This window comes from Scardinius erythrophthalmus (genome assembly GCF_964197995.2).
Source record: "Scardinius erythrophthalmus genome assembly, chromosome: 15".
Taxonomy (NCBI): Eukaryota; Metazoa; Chordata; class Actinopteri; order Cypriniformes; family Leuciscidae; genus Scardinius; species Scardinius erythrophthalmus.
The window spans coordinates 36,635,365-36,649,297 of record NC_138235.1 but is presented as its reverse complement, the minus strand read 5'-3'; the positions used below and the strand labels follow the sequence as shown (position 1 = coordinate 36,649,297).

Below are 13,933 nucleotides of genomic sequence, written 5' to 3'. Positions count from 1 at the left end.
ATTTAAGATGCTGATGACCGTTAAAACGCGTCATCACAGTCTTTGAAAAAGGTCCATATGGCTGTTTGTTTACATACGGTGAGGCTTCAGATTATGTGCAGGTCAGACATGGGCATTTGAATATGTTTGATTTATATTGAAATTGCGGTGGTGGATTAGAAAAGTGGAAAAAAATTGTTATGAAATGTGGTCTCTGTTTGAATAGTAAAACAACGCAAAAAATGATTAATTAAACTAGCATTAATCGTGCTAGTTTGGGCTATAGCGGGTGTTTCAAAACCAGGTGACAGTAATACATAGAATCAACCTATATTAATAGAAAATATTATTCTATTTCTATATTAGAAAACATTGGGAAACATCGTGTGCTCCATTCTAAGATAATGTAGCCTACTGCGTGATGTAAAAGGCTGATTTAAAAAGTTATCGGCACCGTCATAGAAGTTCGTTCTGATCTGTGTGCGATCAGACAAAACATTTATCATAACGATTACTTGCGTGAAAGACTAAACATGAAAACTATGATCACTCTTGCGAGAAATTTTGAGGGTGGAGAGTAGCACACCCTCTTACCACACATGACACACACACACACACACACACACACACATAGGCGTGTTATCTTCTCCATGTTAGAACACACTTTAACTTTCGATTTTGTTACGAACATATAGGCTAATGGCTTCAAGTTTAGGTAAGACTCAAATCAGACCATATTAATATGATTAACGAGCCAAAATACCACATTTACTGAAATCCTAACTGCAATTATTCTTTTCTTTTTTAAATACAGTAAATATCTAAATGCTGGAAAATATGTCAGTAGGCCTACAAGTAGGATAAGGCCTGCTTACAGAACGCGCTTTTCTTCTATCGTAATCTAACGGAGCAACGCCGTTTGTTTGAATGCGTTTTCTTGTGAATAATAAGGCAGCGAGGCATGTGGTAAATGTGATATAGCCTAGGCAGAATTAATAATAATAAGGCAAAGTTTGTCACCTCGAGAAATCATAAGGTAGCACAACTTTTTTCAGTAACATTTCGATTAACCATTTCATCAAAGGTTGTAACGTTACCATTTTATTTTCCCTTTAGAGATTTCGCAACACTCATACAGGGCTAGTAGATATTCCTGCAATATTTTGCTCATACTGTAAAAAGACGAATTCGTTTAATTTTTTTAAGTTTTTGATGTTGGTCAGAATAAAAAGGGTTACGGAGATCGACCCATGCGTTTCAAAAAAACATTTTGAATAGGAAAAAAAGCAAGAAATTTAACTAAAGATATGTGACTAATCTTTGACGCATTGCCTTCAATATTAGATAGATATGGTCATACACTGCAGCCATTCCAGACAGTAAGGGGCGGATTATTTATAGAGACAGAGCGCATTTAGGCCACGCCCACACCCAGGGGGAAAACAATCCAACGGTCTCCATTGACTTTGCATTGCGAGAGGCTGCCTTCTTGTCATTTCTTGCTTCTAAGAAAAGACAGAAAAATGCCTGAAAGCTGCTGTGTGACAAGGTGTACAGCAAACAAGCTAAAAAACCCAGAAATAAGTTTTTATTAGCTCTCGACCCCCCAAAAACGAGTGTTTAGGACATAAAAGTGGATACAGACAGTTGAGACAGAGCGTCACGTGACTCATTACTCTGAGAACTAACGTACGTCCGCCGGAGGAGACCGTAATCGGCTACACAGGATAGTTTATCTTACAGAAATATAATATATAAAACTGACATTTGGATATTTGACTCACCAGTGACCAAATGTTTAACTTGCTGCAGATGTAGTGTATTTTTAGTGCATACTGAGTGTCAGGATCCCACAATTTACCATAGACTGTAAAAAAATATGTACGTAGTGTCCGTGACGTCACCCGTAGGTTTCTGAAGAGCATTTTTGAAGCCTAAAGTGGGCGGAGTCGGCCGTCGCCATCTTGGCCTCGCGTCACCTTGCATCACTCCCGGATAACAGAAAATGGGCAAAGAGGCGGGGCGTGGGTGGAGCTGAGGAGCCTGGCTATCTGAAACCACACTCACCGCTCGACGTGATCGAGTTAGCTCAGGCTTGGGAGGTAATCAGGGGCGGAGTGGGACCAAAAAATCTACCGGGAAATTTCGTAGACCACCGGCCCTCGGTGGTAAAAAAAAAAAAAAAAAAAAAAAAAAAAAACCTTTGCTAAAAAATATAGCAGTGAATGAGAGAATATTAAATAGATTTTTTTTTGTTCCTCTATAGTTTTTTCACAACTTTCTAAAAGAGTAAAAAAATTGCGAGAGATGGATAACGGCAGTCAGAAGAACTCAGAAGAGAGAAATATAAGTCACTTTGTCATCACTCCCACAGACGCAGCATTAGAAACCCTCACAGCAGCATTAACTCGTTTTTTTTTGTAATTTTATTAAAGGTAATATAATATAAAATAGTGTTAAATGTAAATACATATTTTTTTCAATTGAAAATATTAAAAAAAACTTTCCAGGATTTATGCGGATGATGACCGTTAAAACGTGTCATCATCACCCTGTTGAAAAGGGTCTATGGCATTTTCACGGTGACACGACACCTTGCTCGTTAGCTTCTGCTAGTGTTAACATAATCTGTATACACTTAACATAGCAGCAGCAGCCAAGGGAGGTTACTCGTTTTAAAACTAGGAAATCTGCAGTAGCCTAGATAGTCACTCAATAGTAAACTTTTTATTTGTCTCATATTTACCACTGCTACTTTCAAATTACACAAGCTTTTGGCTGGCTGGCTGCATAGCTGGTGCTAATTCCCATCTGTGCCTAGCTTTGACAACATGTGCTTCAGTTTATTTCACCTGTAGTATCTTTGCTTGTTGATGCCCGGAACATGTCTGTTATTTTGGAGCATTTCACTGCCTCCTCCTCCATAATTTTTGAGTCTGACCTTCTCAGCGCCAGATTTTTTAACGCTTGTGCTGAGGGGTGCTAGATCATTGACGGGGGAGCTGCGCAGTTATACAAATAATAATTGAGCAAAACTTGGCCACTAAATATTTAATATTCAATTATTTTAATGATCACAATTAAAGTTTTAATTTTATTAAATTGAACAAGCGCAACATTCAGCATTCAATCAAATATTCTAAAAGATGTAGGCTATTAGTAGCTTATTAATAAGGTTATTTCAACATAATATTTCGTTATTTCAACATTTATGTGCGTGCAACAAGCAAGATGTGCATTTGTAAATCCGGTAACGCGTGCATTGATTTTTAGTAATAAATTAGTGTTTTCTGACAGTGTCGGGTGTCGGCTGCAAAGATGAAGTTGACGATCGCCATATATAGTGAACGCGCCTAGAGAAATGCATGATTACGTAATCAGAGAGTAGGCAAGCCTTTTTCTTTTCGTTTTGAATTATTTCGTTTAAAGTTATTTCAAGCTTTGTGTATTTGATGTGTTTCGCATGTCTGTGTGAGGCATACACTGAGTTTCGTTAACTTAGTTCGGATGAGATGCGCTCAGTTAACGTGCAATGCAATTGACCGCGCGGGCGCCTCCATGATTAGGCTATATTGTCTGTTTGTTATATTTGCTTATTATTATTTAAAAAATGATTAAAATTAAGATACAATTTATACAAAACGAAATTCACCTTAATGAAAGGTTTTCTACAAAACAAAACTGAATGAAATGGTCAAAATCATGTCTGTCTGACCCTCTGTCTCTTGATAGGCATCATATCTTATTCGTGCTGTTCACTTTTCATAAATAAACATAAATGGAAAAGAAATGACATTATATATTTTAACATATGAAACTAAATGCGCTTATTTAATGGCTACAATAGGCCTACAGACTCTCTATTTGTGCAAATTGCTGCACATTCATTTAATTCTGAATTTTGCACAAGTTGAAAGGCGTTTGTTCAAATCAAGTTCACGGATAATTGTGCGTGCATTTATTAATCATTATGATACTAAAATCATAAAAATGCTATGTAGCCTACTAAAAATCAGATGAGCCCAGAATATGAACGCAACGTTTAATTACACGTTAAGCAATTTCCTCCCATAGAAAACCATTAGGCCTAAGAACGCTTAATGTAGGCTAGCTTAATGCAGATTAGAATGCCCCCTTATTATGTCGAAATAACGACTTATTATGTCGAAATAACGAGATATTATGTTGAAATAACGTCTTAATATCTCGAAATAACAAGATAAGTTTTCTTTTTTGCCTTTCCATCATTTAACTCACTCTTACGGACGTTAGACTTCCAAGACGTGACGAGGAAAAAGAGGTGTTCGGCGGCTTTTTACATCAAAGGCCGACCCGATTTTGGGAGGGGCCGCTCACTGACCCCCCTATGTTTTTGAAAATCCTATAGACATGGTTGGACCTGCCGAACGGGTTGAGCACTTTTATATACTGTGTTGAGCAGAGAGGCTGCACAGTTTGACCAGCGAGAAGCGGCCGCACATCAGGCCGCCAGACGGGTGTTGCTAAAATAACTCGCAATGTATAACTATTATCAGACCGGCCCTCCGCGGCCTCAAAACACTACCGGCCCACCGGGAAAAGTCCCGACTCTCCCGATTGCCACTCCGCCCCTGGAGGTAATGCTATATGCTACTGAAAGTACCAAGTCTGCGACTGCACAGGGCCTCGCGCTAAAGTGAGTTGATGATGTAAAGACAATTAAAAGTTCCTGTTTTTGCCCATCGAAATATTATGTATGTGTATCGTGATTCTGTACTATTCTACTAGTTGAAAATGTATTATGCAGTAACTGTTACTCTGAGAGAGTGTGTGTGACACTAGCTGCGTTTACATGGACACTTATAATCGGACTGACGGCTCAATCGGACTAAAAAACCCTCATGTAAACACCTTAATCGATCCGATTGAGCTCGATCCGAATGAAATTTCGATCTGATTGAAAGGGGTGGTTTATCCCTTTTGTAATCCGATCGAGAGAACATGTAAACACTTGATCGGATTGAAAACCGAAACTAAAAGGACTGCGCATGTGCGATGACGTTAAATAGCGTAATGACGTATGACGCGCGGAACGAGCTGTTCTTCCTGTTGAATAAAGTGTCATATTAATAAGTTTCCCGTCATTCTAAAATCCTAATTTCACTCGCGCGTCTGTGAAGTGAAGCAGGACAACGTCCCACCAGTGCTTGTTTTGGATTCTCATCCACAGACGACTGGTTTTGGCTGCGGGGAGGGGCATTTTTACTGCGTGATCAATAAGCAGCACGGCAAAACGGTTAATATGCTCTAAATTATGACCAGAGACGAATTAATATTACGTCTGCTGTTTAAAACAAATAAAGAACCAATAGATGAGAATATTTATGCGGGAAAGTCTGTATATTCGTGCAGTGTGCGCATGTCAAAACATCAGATCCGATTTGAAACTTGTGACATATAAACGCGCACATCAACCCGATTACTTTATTTATCATTCATGTAAACACCTTGTTCGGATTCATCAATCGGATTGATTTCATTCCGATTGTGTCCATGTAAACGTAGCTAGTGATTGCGCGGCATCGCTCGTCAAGTTCGTAGAGAGCATTCAGTCCATTTTAAATTCTGATTTTGGCCGCCTCTCAAATGGGTTAAACCATAGATATATTAACGTTACCTATGAAGTTCAAGTAAATGCGCTAGAAATCCGCGCTCATTCAATGATGTGCATTTATTGCATGGACGGAGAAAGCGCCGACAGCTGCAGGATTTCATCTGACGGTACATAAGCATATTATAATCAATCTGTTCCGTGAGAGCAGAACGAACAAGCCTTTATATCTGTAGACGTTTTTAAATCTGAAAACTCCAAAAAGCAACGAAATTGTCAGACATCCATTAGTGCATGTTCACAGAGGAAAACAACTGAAATACAGCGCTGGTTGTTCTCTCGAACGATACTCGACAACAACGACGGAATCCAAAGCCGTGGGCGAAGTAATGGGTGTATTAAATTGTATGAAATAATCCAGAAAAAAGCACAAACACTGCAGAGATGGCATGTTCAGCAGCTAAAATTTGCTGAGGTGAAGTGACGCGGCTAACAGGAGACAAACGGCTAGCATTGACATCAGCGGGAATCCACCTGTCACTCAAAAGTGGACACACCCTTAATTATGCATAACTTTAAATATTAATCAACTAAACGGATGAGTTATAAAAAAATTCACCCCCCTCACAGTTGTTATGAAGGGCAAAATTAGCTGTATAGACCAAAGCCACAGAGAGAACCAGGCTGTAAACATGTTTTTTTCTGCTGTAAAGTTGGTAATTTTAACATGGGGGAGATACAGATTTGACTCACTTCTGCAGTCAGCCTCAAGCGGCCAGTCAATGAATTGCAGTTTAACTCACTTCCGTATTGGTTTCAAGAGAGAGACGGGGAGGTTGCCGCTTGCAGTTTACCCATTCGTTCCAGCCTGTATCCACTAAACGCTCGTTTTTTGGGGTCGACAGCTTATGAAAACTTATTTCTGGGTTTCTTAGCTTGTTTGCTGTACACCTTGTCACATAGCAGCTTTTAGGCATTATTCTGTCTTTTCTTAGAAGCAAGAAATGACAAGGAGGCAGCCTCTCGCAATGCAAAGTCAATGGAGATTTGGTTGGTTTGTTTTCCCCCTGGGTGGGCGTGGTCTTCAGATTATGACGCGTTGTGCTCTGTCTCTATGGGGTGGCGAGAGGGGGGCAGGAATTTTTGAGGGGTGGCAACATATGGCAGACGTATACTGAATTTAATCACAGTTAAATTAGCCATAACTTTTAATTCGTTGCTGCCAATAGGGATGGTATCATTCGGTATTACTACTCTTACCAATACTCCTTATCGATCCGGTACGGTATTCTTATCGGTTCTTTTTGTTATATTAAAAAAAGGGGAACATTTTTTTATTTAGAACACAATTAATATTGCTTTATATTTTGAAATGTCGCTGCCGTGCTGGTGATGGGTGAAACCATTGTGAGGGGGAGGGGATTCTAAATCAACGATTGTTTGAGAGGAGTTTGGTGCGGGTCTCCTTGGCCTTCAACGTGTAGGTTATGAACATAAAAATGTACTTAAAAAATATTATCTGATTTATAAATGGGGTGGCAACAGGGCTGGCAAGACTGTATCCTTTGCCACCCCGTAGATCCGCCCCTGCAGACAGTATACATCTCAATCAAAAATTATTTGTTTCTTTTATTTGCAATATTTCCCCCCCCACTTGTATATCAACTGACAGATTTGTATTAATCTGCAAAGACAATGTAAAGTCCTTTTTGTGTGAATTATTACTTTAATATAAAGATATATAATTTAGTAAAAGAATTTGTGAATTTTTGAATTGCATGTTATTTTCTTTTGCAGTTAAAAGAGGACGGCGGAGTCCATCTCTTGACCGACATAATAGTAAGTAAACAAATATGATAATTCATAATATTCAATACTGAAAAATATCATCAAAATCGGTAGGCGTGGCCTCCTAAGGCAGCGAAGCAAGTGCATTCTGGGAGTTGTTGTCTTTCATCCACATAAGCCAAAAATACATTTTCTGGCTTTTCTCAGTCTAGAAAGCTCCAAATTCAAAAATTTCTTCACATTTCTTCTACTTAAATGACCTATTTTAAATACACATTTATCTTCCCTGAGGTGAAGTATCCCTTTAATGCAATCTTTTTTGTGTGCTTATGATAAACCGAAACTGACACAAATGAGAGTGGTACGGTGGCCCAGTAGTGCACAACACAACGAAATTTAAAAAGCAAACATAAGTTCACAACACAACGAAATTAAGGCACAACACAAACGGAAATAAGCCACAACACAACGGAAAATGTACAACACAATAGAAAATATACAACACAACAGAAATAAGCCACAACACAACGGAAATAAGCCACAACACAACGGAAAATGTACAACACAATAGAAAATATACAACACAACAGAAATAAGCCACAACACAACAGAAATAAGCCACAACACAACGGAAATAAGCCACAACACAAGGGAAAATGTACAACACAACAGAAATAAGCCACAACACAACGGAAAATGTACAACACAACAGAAATAAGCCACAACACAACGGAAAATGTACAACACAACAGAAATAAGCCACAACACAAAGGAAATAAGCCACAACACAACGGAAAATATACAACACAACAGAAATAAGCCACAACACAAAGGAAATAAGCCACAACACAACGGAAAATATACAACACAAAGGAAATAAGCCAAAACACAACGGAAAATGTACAACACAACAAAATAAAGCTGCAACACAATGGAAATGCTCCTGACCACTAGAGGGCTCTCGGAGCGTGGTAAAGTTAGTTCCCCTTCGTTACGGGGAACTCCCGCTGCGTCGAATACAACGCTACGGGGAATGCCTTCGGCATGCGTTATCTGAAGCCACTATACAACTATTCCAATCTGGATTGGTGCGCGTCATGACGTTGCATGTGACGGTGACCCGGACGCTATATAAGGGTCACAGGAACAAGGAAATGACAGCTTCTGTTCTTCAGCAGCGTTCTGTGTCAAACTGTACGTCTTATTTGGTGTTGTCTGTCAAATCTACTATGGCGAAGGCAGTGTGCGTCTCCTTGATTTAAGAAAAATAAAAGAAGCAAAGATGGCGCACACTTGCTTTGTGGTGTTGGGTTGTGAGCGGAGCTTGCACGGACAGTTCTCGAGGGCACTGTCTATTTTGTGCAAACTGAAAGCATTCTGTGACTGGGAATCTCGCGTTTGCCGAGGCAGCGCGTAGACTCCGAGTTTACTCTGAAAATAAATGCTCCGCTCCCGCCTGAGCCTGTTTAAAAAGAATAAAAACAGGCTTGCGTTCCTAGTGCATCAGCTCGCGTCTGTCGAGGCAGCGCGTTGTCTGTTTGCATCGGGTTCGCACGTGGAGCAGTGTTTACGGGTCTCGCGCACGGTTCGGAACCCCGCGTCACTGCGGCTTCTTCCGACCGTGTTAAAGACCCGGTGTTTGATTTATCTGATTTTGAGGAGTCAGATACTATCAACACTGAACCACAATTATTCACCACATTATGAGGAGTTGCTGGAGAAAGACTGGGGCTGTAATGGAATTAAATGAATGGTCATTTAATAAGCAGGAAGAGACTAAGAAGAGTGCTTCCTGCAAACCCAGTCAAAATCCTCGTGTCAGAGTCTTTCTTTTTTCAAACGATCTCCATACTGAGGTATTGAGATTGTGGAATAATTGAAGAAGAAAATTACTGGGGAATTTAATGATGCAGGGGGTAGAAGAATGTTTCTCCCAGATATCGTATTACCTCTGATGACTTAGACACGTCCCTCCAAATTAAAAAGAATATAAATATTATATCGAATTTGGTAGGGAAGGCTTATACGGCGGCATGTCAAGCTGGTGCATGCCTACATGCCCCCATGGGACAGCCGCCAGCTCCTCATATTCTGAGAGGTCACCTCTTCCCCTCCCCCTCCCCCTGTACAGGGCTCTGGGTCAGAGGAGACGTTCTCATAAAAAAAAAGAAAAAAAAAAGCCCCGAAGTCAGGTCTGAGGACTGCCTTTCGGGCTAAGAAAAAAGAAAAAAAAAGGGAGGTCAGTCTTGAGGGACTGATCCCCCTATTAGATTATTCATCGGTTACTTCCTGCCAGTAAACTGCTTCAGACCACCGATAAGCACATTATATCACCTGAGACTAACCCAGAGAAATTGATTCCTCTTGTAGATTATTTAGACGCCTGGTCAGGCCTTCTGAATATATCTAAATGGACCCTGGGTATAGTTAAAGAAGGATATAGGATCCAGTTTAAAGTGAGACCACCCGATTTCAATGGGGTATTACACACACTGGTTTTCTCAGATCAGTGCCAGGTGATGGAAAATGAAGTTGAATCCCTTTTAGCAAAAGCAATAGAAATTGTCCCTAATCAGGAGAGGGATTCAGGTTTTTTCAGCCGTTACTTCATTGTTCCGAAAAAGGATGGTGGACTTCATCCTATTATAGATCTTAGAGTATTGAATAAATCTTTGAGGAGATTTAGATTCAAAATGCTCACTATACCCATGCAGTATCATTCAGCAAATCAGATCTGAAGTCTGGTTTGTGACAATAGATCTCATGGATGCTTATTTTCATAATTTCATCATCCATTATCATAGAAAGTTCCTTAGGTTCGCTTTTTGGGGGGAAAAGCTTACCATTATAGGGTTCTTCCTTTCGGCCTAGCTCTATCCCCTTGCACCTTCACAAATTGTATGGATGCTGCCCTTGCTCCACTGAGACTTCAGGGGAACTGCATCCTAAATTATATAGATGACTGGCTTATTCTGGCAGAACCAGAGACGCTAGCAATCCAACATCGAGATGTTGTTTTGCGTCATCTTCAGTGCTTGGGGCTAAGGCTCAATGTCAAGAAAAGTTCTCTGTCTCCTCTTCAAAGAATAAAATTTCTTGGAGCTGAGTGGGACCCGCAATCTATGCGAGTTCACTTGACCCAGCCACGTATTCAAAGTATCGTGGCTGCAGTTAGAGCTATCAGGTTAGGCCAGGCCATCACTGTCAAACATTTTCAAAGAATTTTGGGCCTTATGGCAACCGCATCAGTAGTGATTCTACTCGGCTTGCTTCATATGAGGGCCCTACAGTGGTGGCTCAGGACCAGGGGGTTTTCCCCAAGGGGCAACCCCTTCCGTACGATTAGAGTTACGTCCAGATAACTTCGTTCTCTAGTCATATGGAAAGGCATACGGTTCCTGTCCCAAGGCCAGGTGCTTGGAGCTTCGTGTCCCAGAAAAATTCTGACCACGGATGCTTCCCGCATGGGCTGGGGTGCGGTCATGGAGGGCCGGTACACCCGCGGGGTCTGGAAGGACCATCACCTCGCATGGCACATCAGTTGCCTGGAGATGCTGGCAGTATTCTTTGCCCTTAGGCATTTCCTTCCAGACCTCAGAGGCCATCAGGTCCTTGTTAGGTCTGATAATATATCGGTGGTCTTCTACATCAACCATCAGGGGGGCTTGAGGTCTCGTCCTCTGTGCAAATTGGCCCATCATATTCTATTATGGTCTAAGGACAAATTTCTCTCTGTGAGGGCCATGTATATACCTGGGGTTGATAATGTGGGAGCAGACACCCTGTCGAGGCAGGGGCCCAGGCCAGGGGAATGGAGGCTCCACCCCGAGGTGGTGGAGCTTACATGGGAGAAGTTCGGCCAGGCGGAGGTAGATTTATTCGCTTCTCATGAGAATTCTCATTGCCCGCTCTGGTTCTCTCTCTCGCATCCAGCCCTGTTGGGTCTGGATGCCATGGTACAGACGTGGTCGAGGCGACGACTGTACGCCTTTTCCCCCGGTCGCTCTGCTCCCTGGAGTTCTGGAGAGGGTCAGAAGATTTTGAGTAGATTTATTCTCGTGGCTCCACTCTGGCCTTCTCGAATAGGGTTTTCGGATCTTGTCAGTCTCCTGGCAGACCCCCCATGGCAGTTACTGCCTAGGGGAGACCTTCTTACTCAGGCAGAGGGAACTCTATTTCATCCGTCTCCCCAGTCCTGGAATCTTGGGTTTGGCCCCTGAGAGGCCCAGAACCCTTTAAAATTTTGATCTGGTGGCCGAGGTCATCAGATCATCTACCTCCAGAACTCCCCGGCTCAGGAAGTTTTAATTGAGTTAGCTGGACCCAGCATTTTACTGCCCTATGGCTTCAGTACTGGGATTCTTCTATACTCTAATCGGGACCTCTCGTCCACGCTCAGAGCCGCTATAGCGCCTACGGCCTCTGTATGCTCTCAGGGTGGTCCACCCGGGTCGTCCCATGACCTCCATATTTCCCTGTAGCCTTCTAGGATGAATCCTGCTATCCTTGCAGGCTGACAGGTCAGTGTAAATATGTTTAGATTAAAAGAAAATCTACATATTTGGAAATCTGTTAGCTTTCTAGTATGAAATTTCCCCGGTCACCAATAAGGGTACCGGAGGCTATCTTATGATTTCCTCTGGCTCTTCATCCTTCGTTGCTATAAGTGTGACAGGAGAGCCTTCTAGGCTTTTAGAGTTATCCACTAATGGTGCCTTGAAGTCAGTGTCCTGCCTTTTTAGGCATATGTATATATTGGACCTCACTTCTGAGGCTGTTAACTCAGCCTTTTTCTTACACCAAAAAGACAAGAATAAAATTCTTAGTATAGTGGGATCTATAAATTTTACCCTGTCCTTAGCAATGATCTTCAATTAGGTGATCAAAATCTGGATGAACTCTGTCTCTGCAGGCTATCATATTAAATTGCTTAGAGCCTCTATTCGGCTCCGCAGAGTATATCTATATATGATATTAAATGGGAGTTTGTTAGCTTTCTTTGAGATATTTCTCCCCGGTGACCAAGGTACCGGAGGCTATTCTAAAAATTCCTCAGGCTCTTCATCCTTCGTTGCATGTACGGTGTAAGCAAGAGAGCCTCTTAGGCTTCCAGAGATTATCCACTAAAAAGGTGTTAGGAGTTAAGTGTTCTGCCTGTCATTAATCAGGCCTATCTACTTGGACCTTAATATCGAGGTTGCTGATGCGACCTTCCCTTTGTACACCAAACAAGAAAGAATAAAATTCTTAGCACAGTTGGATCTTTCACTCTCCCTTGCTTTAGTGCTCTTGAGTGTGCCAGATGCTTCACACCCAGGGCGTTTGTTCTCTGTGGGGGCTAGCTGGTACTCGTTCCCCGTAGCGTTGTATTCGACGCAGCGGGAGTTCCCCGTAACGAAGGGGAACGTCTCGGGTTACTGGATGTAACCCTGGTTCCCCGAGAGAGGGGAACGAGACGCTGCGTCCCCTCTCCCCACCTTCGGGACGCCCTGAGAACAGCTGCTTTGAACCTTTTTCGAAGCTGTCATTTCCTTGTTCCTGTGACCCTTATATAGCGTCCGGGTCACCGTCACATGCAACGTCATGACGCGCACCAATCCAGATTGGAATAGTTGTATAGTGGCTTCAGATAACGCATGCCGAAGGCATTCCCCGTAGCGTTGTATTCGACGCAGCGTCTCGTTCCCCTCTCTCGGGGAACCAGGGTTACATCCAGTAACCCGAGACGTTTTCCATGCCATTGATAGAGTCGGCTAGCCTGGGAAAACCCAGACAACTTCCGGCAAATTTAGATTTGCTCTGCAAGTAGTTTGGCAAAGAGCTCATTCAAGTCCATTTCCATGCCGTGGAAATCGCGGCACCAATCAGAAACGTTGAGGCGGGCTTTACACGATGACGATCGCTCTGATTGGTTTTAGGTCTAGCCTATCCAATTGTGCCCAGAGGCATTTGAGCGACGTCCGTTGGTGAAGCGCACCAACTTTTAAATGCATTATTATATTCAAATTGCAAACACATGAGGACAGTCTCCATGAAAGACCCACTGGCAGATGAACGTGCTACTACATTTCTCTCCGAAACTGTAGGAAATTAAATTAGATTTAATAGAGGATTTTAACTGTGACAAGATGATTGACAGGGCAGTTTACGTGACAGGACGCACGCGACAGATCCGTCCGATAAAGATGATGAAGTAGTATGTCCAAAAGTTGCCTACTTTTTTGCTACACATTCAAAAGTAAATACATTTTCTTCACAAAAAGAGTACATACTTTTATGGCGTAGTGTAACTTAGGCGAATTGGGACACAGCATATGGCTTTACACTAGTGCTGTCAAACGATTAAAATATTTAATCGCGATTAATCGCATTAATGTCATAGTTAACTCGCGATTAATCGCACATTTTTATCTATTCTAAATGTCTCTTGATTTCTTTTTGTCCCATTATTTTTTCTCATTTTAATGCTCTTATCAACATGGAAAAGTGGATCGGCTTGCTTTGAGCAAATGTTTCTTTTTGAAATCAACATTGGCATACTATAGTGTTCAATTTCACACTAACATTCTCACTTGG

General features: G+C 41.8%; 1 protein-coding gene across 1 annotated transcript in view; it reads left to right on the top strand.

Annotated features, from left to right (window-relative positions):
* The first annotated feature begins 599 nt into the window (after nt 1-599).
* The window catches only part of LOC308703137 (interferon-induced very large GTPase 1), a 29,968-nt gene continuing 16,634 nt past the window's right edge, over nt 600-13,933 (top strand). Inside the window, 2 exon segments of the mRNA XM_081386445.1 lie at nt 600-694; nt 7,367-7,408. Coding sequence (XP_081242571.1) covers nt 679-694; nt 7,367-7,408 — 58 coding nt within the window. The 5' untranslated portion in view covers nt 600-678.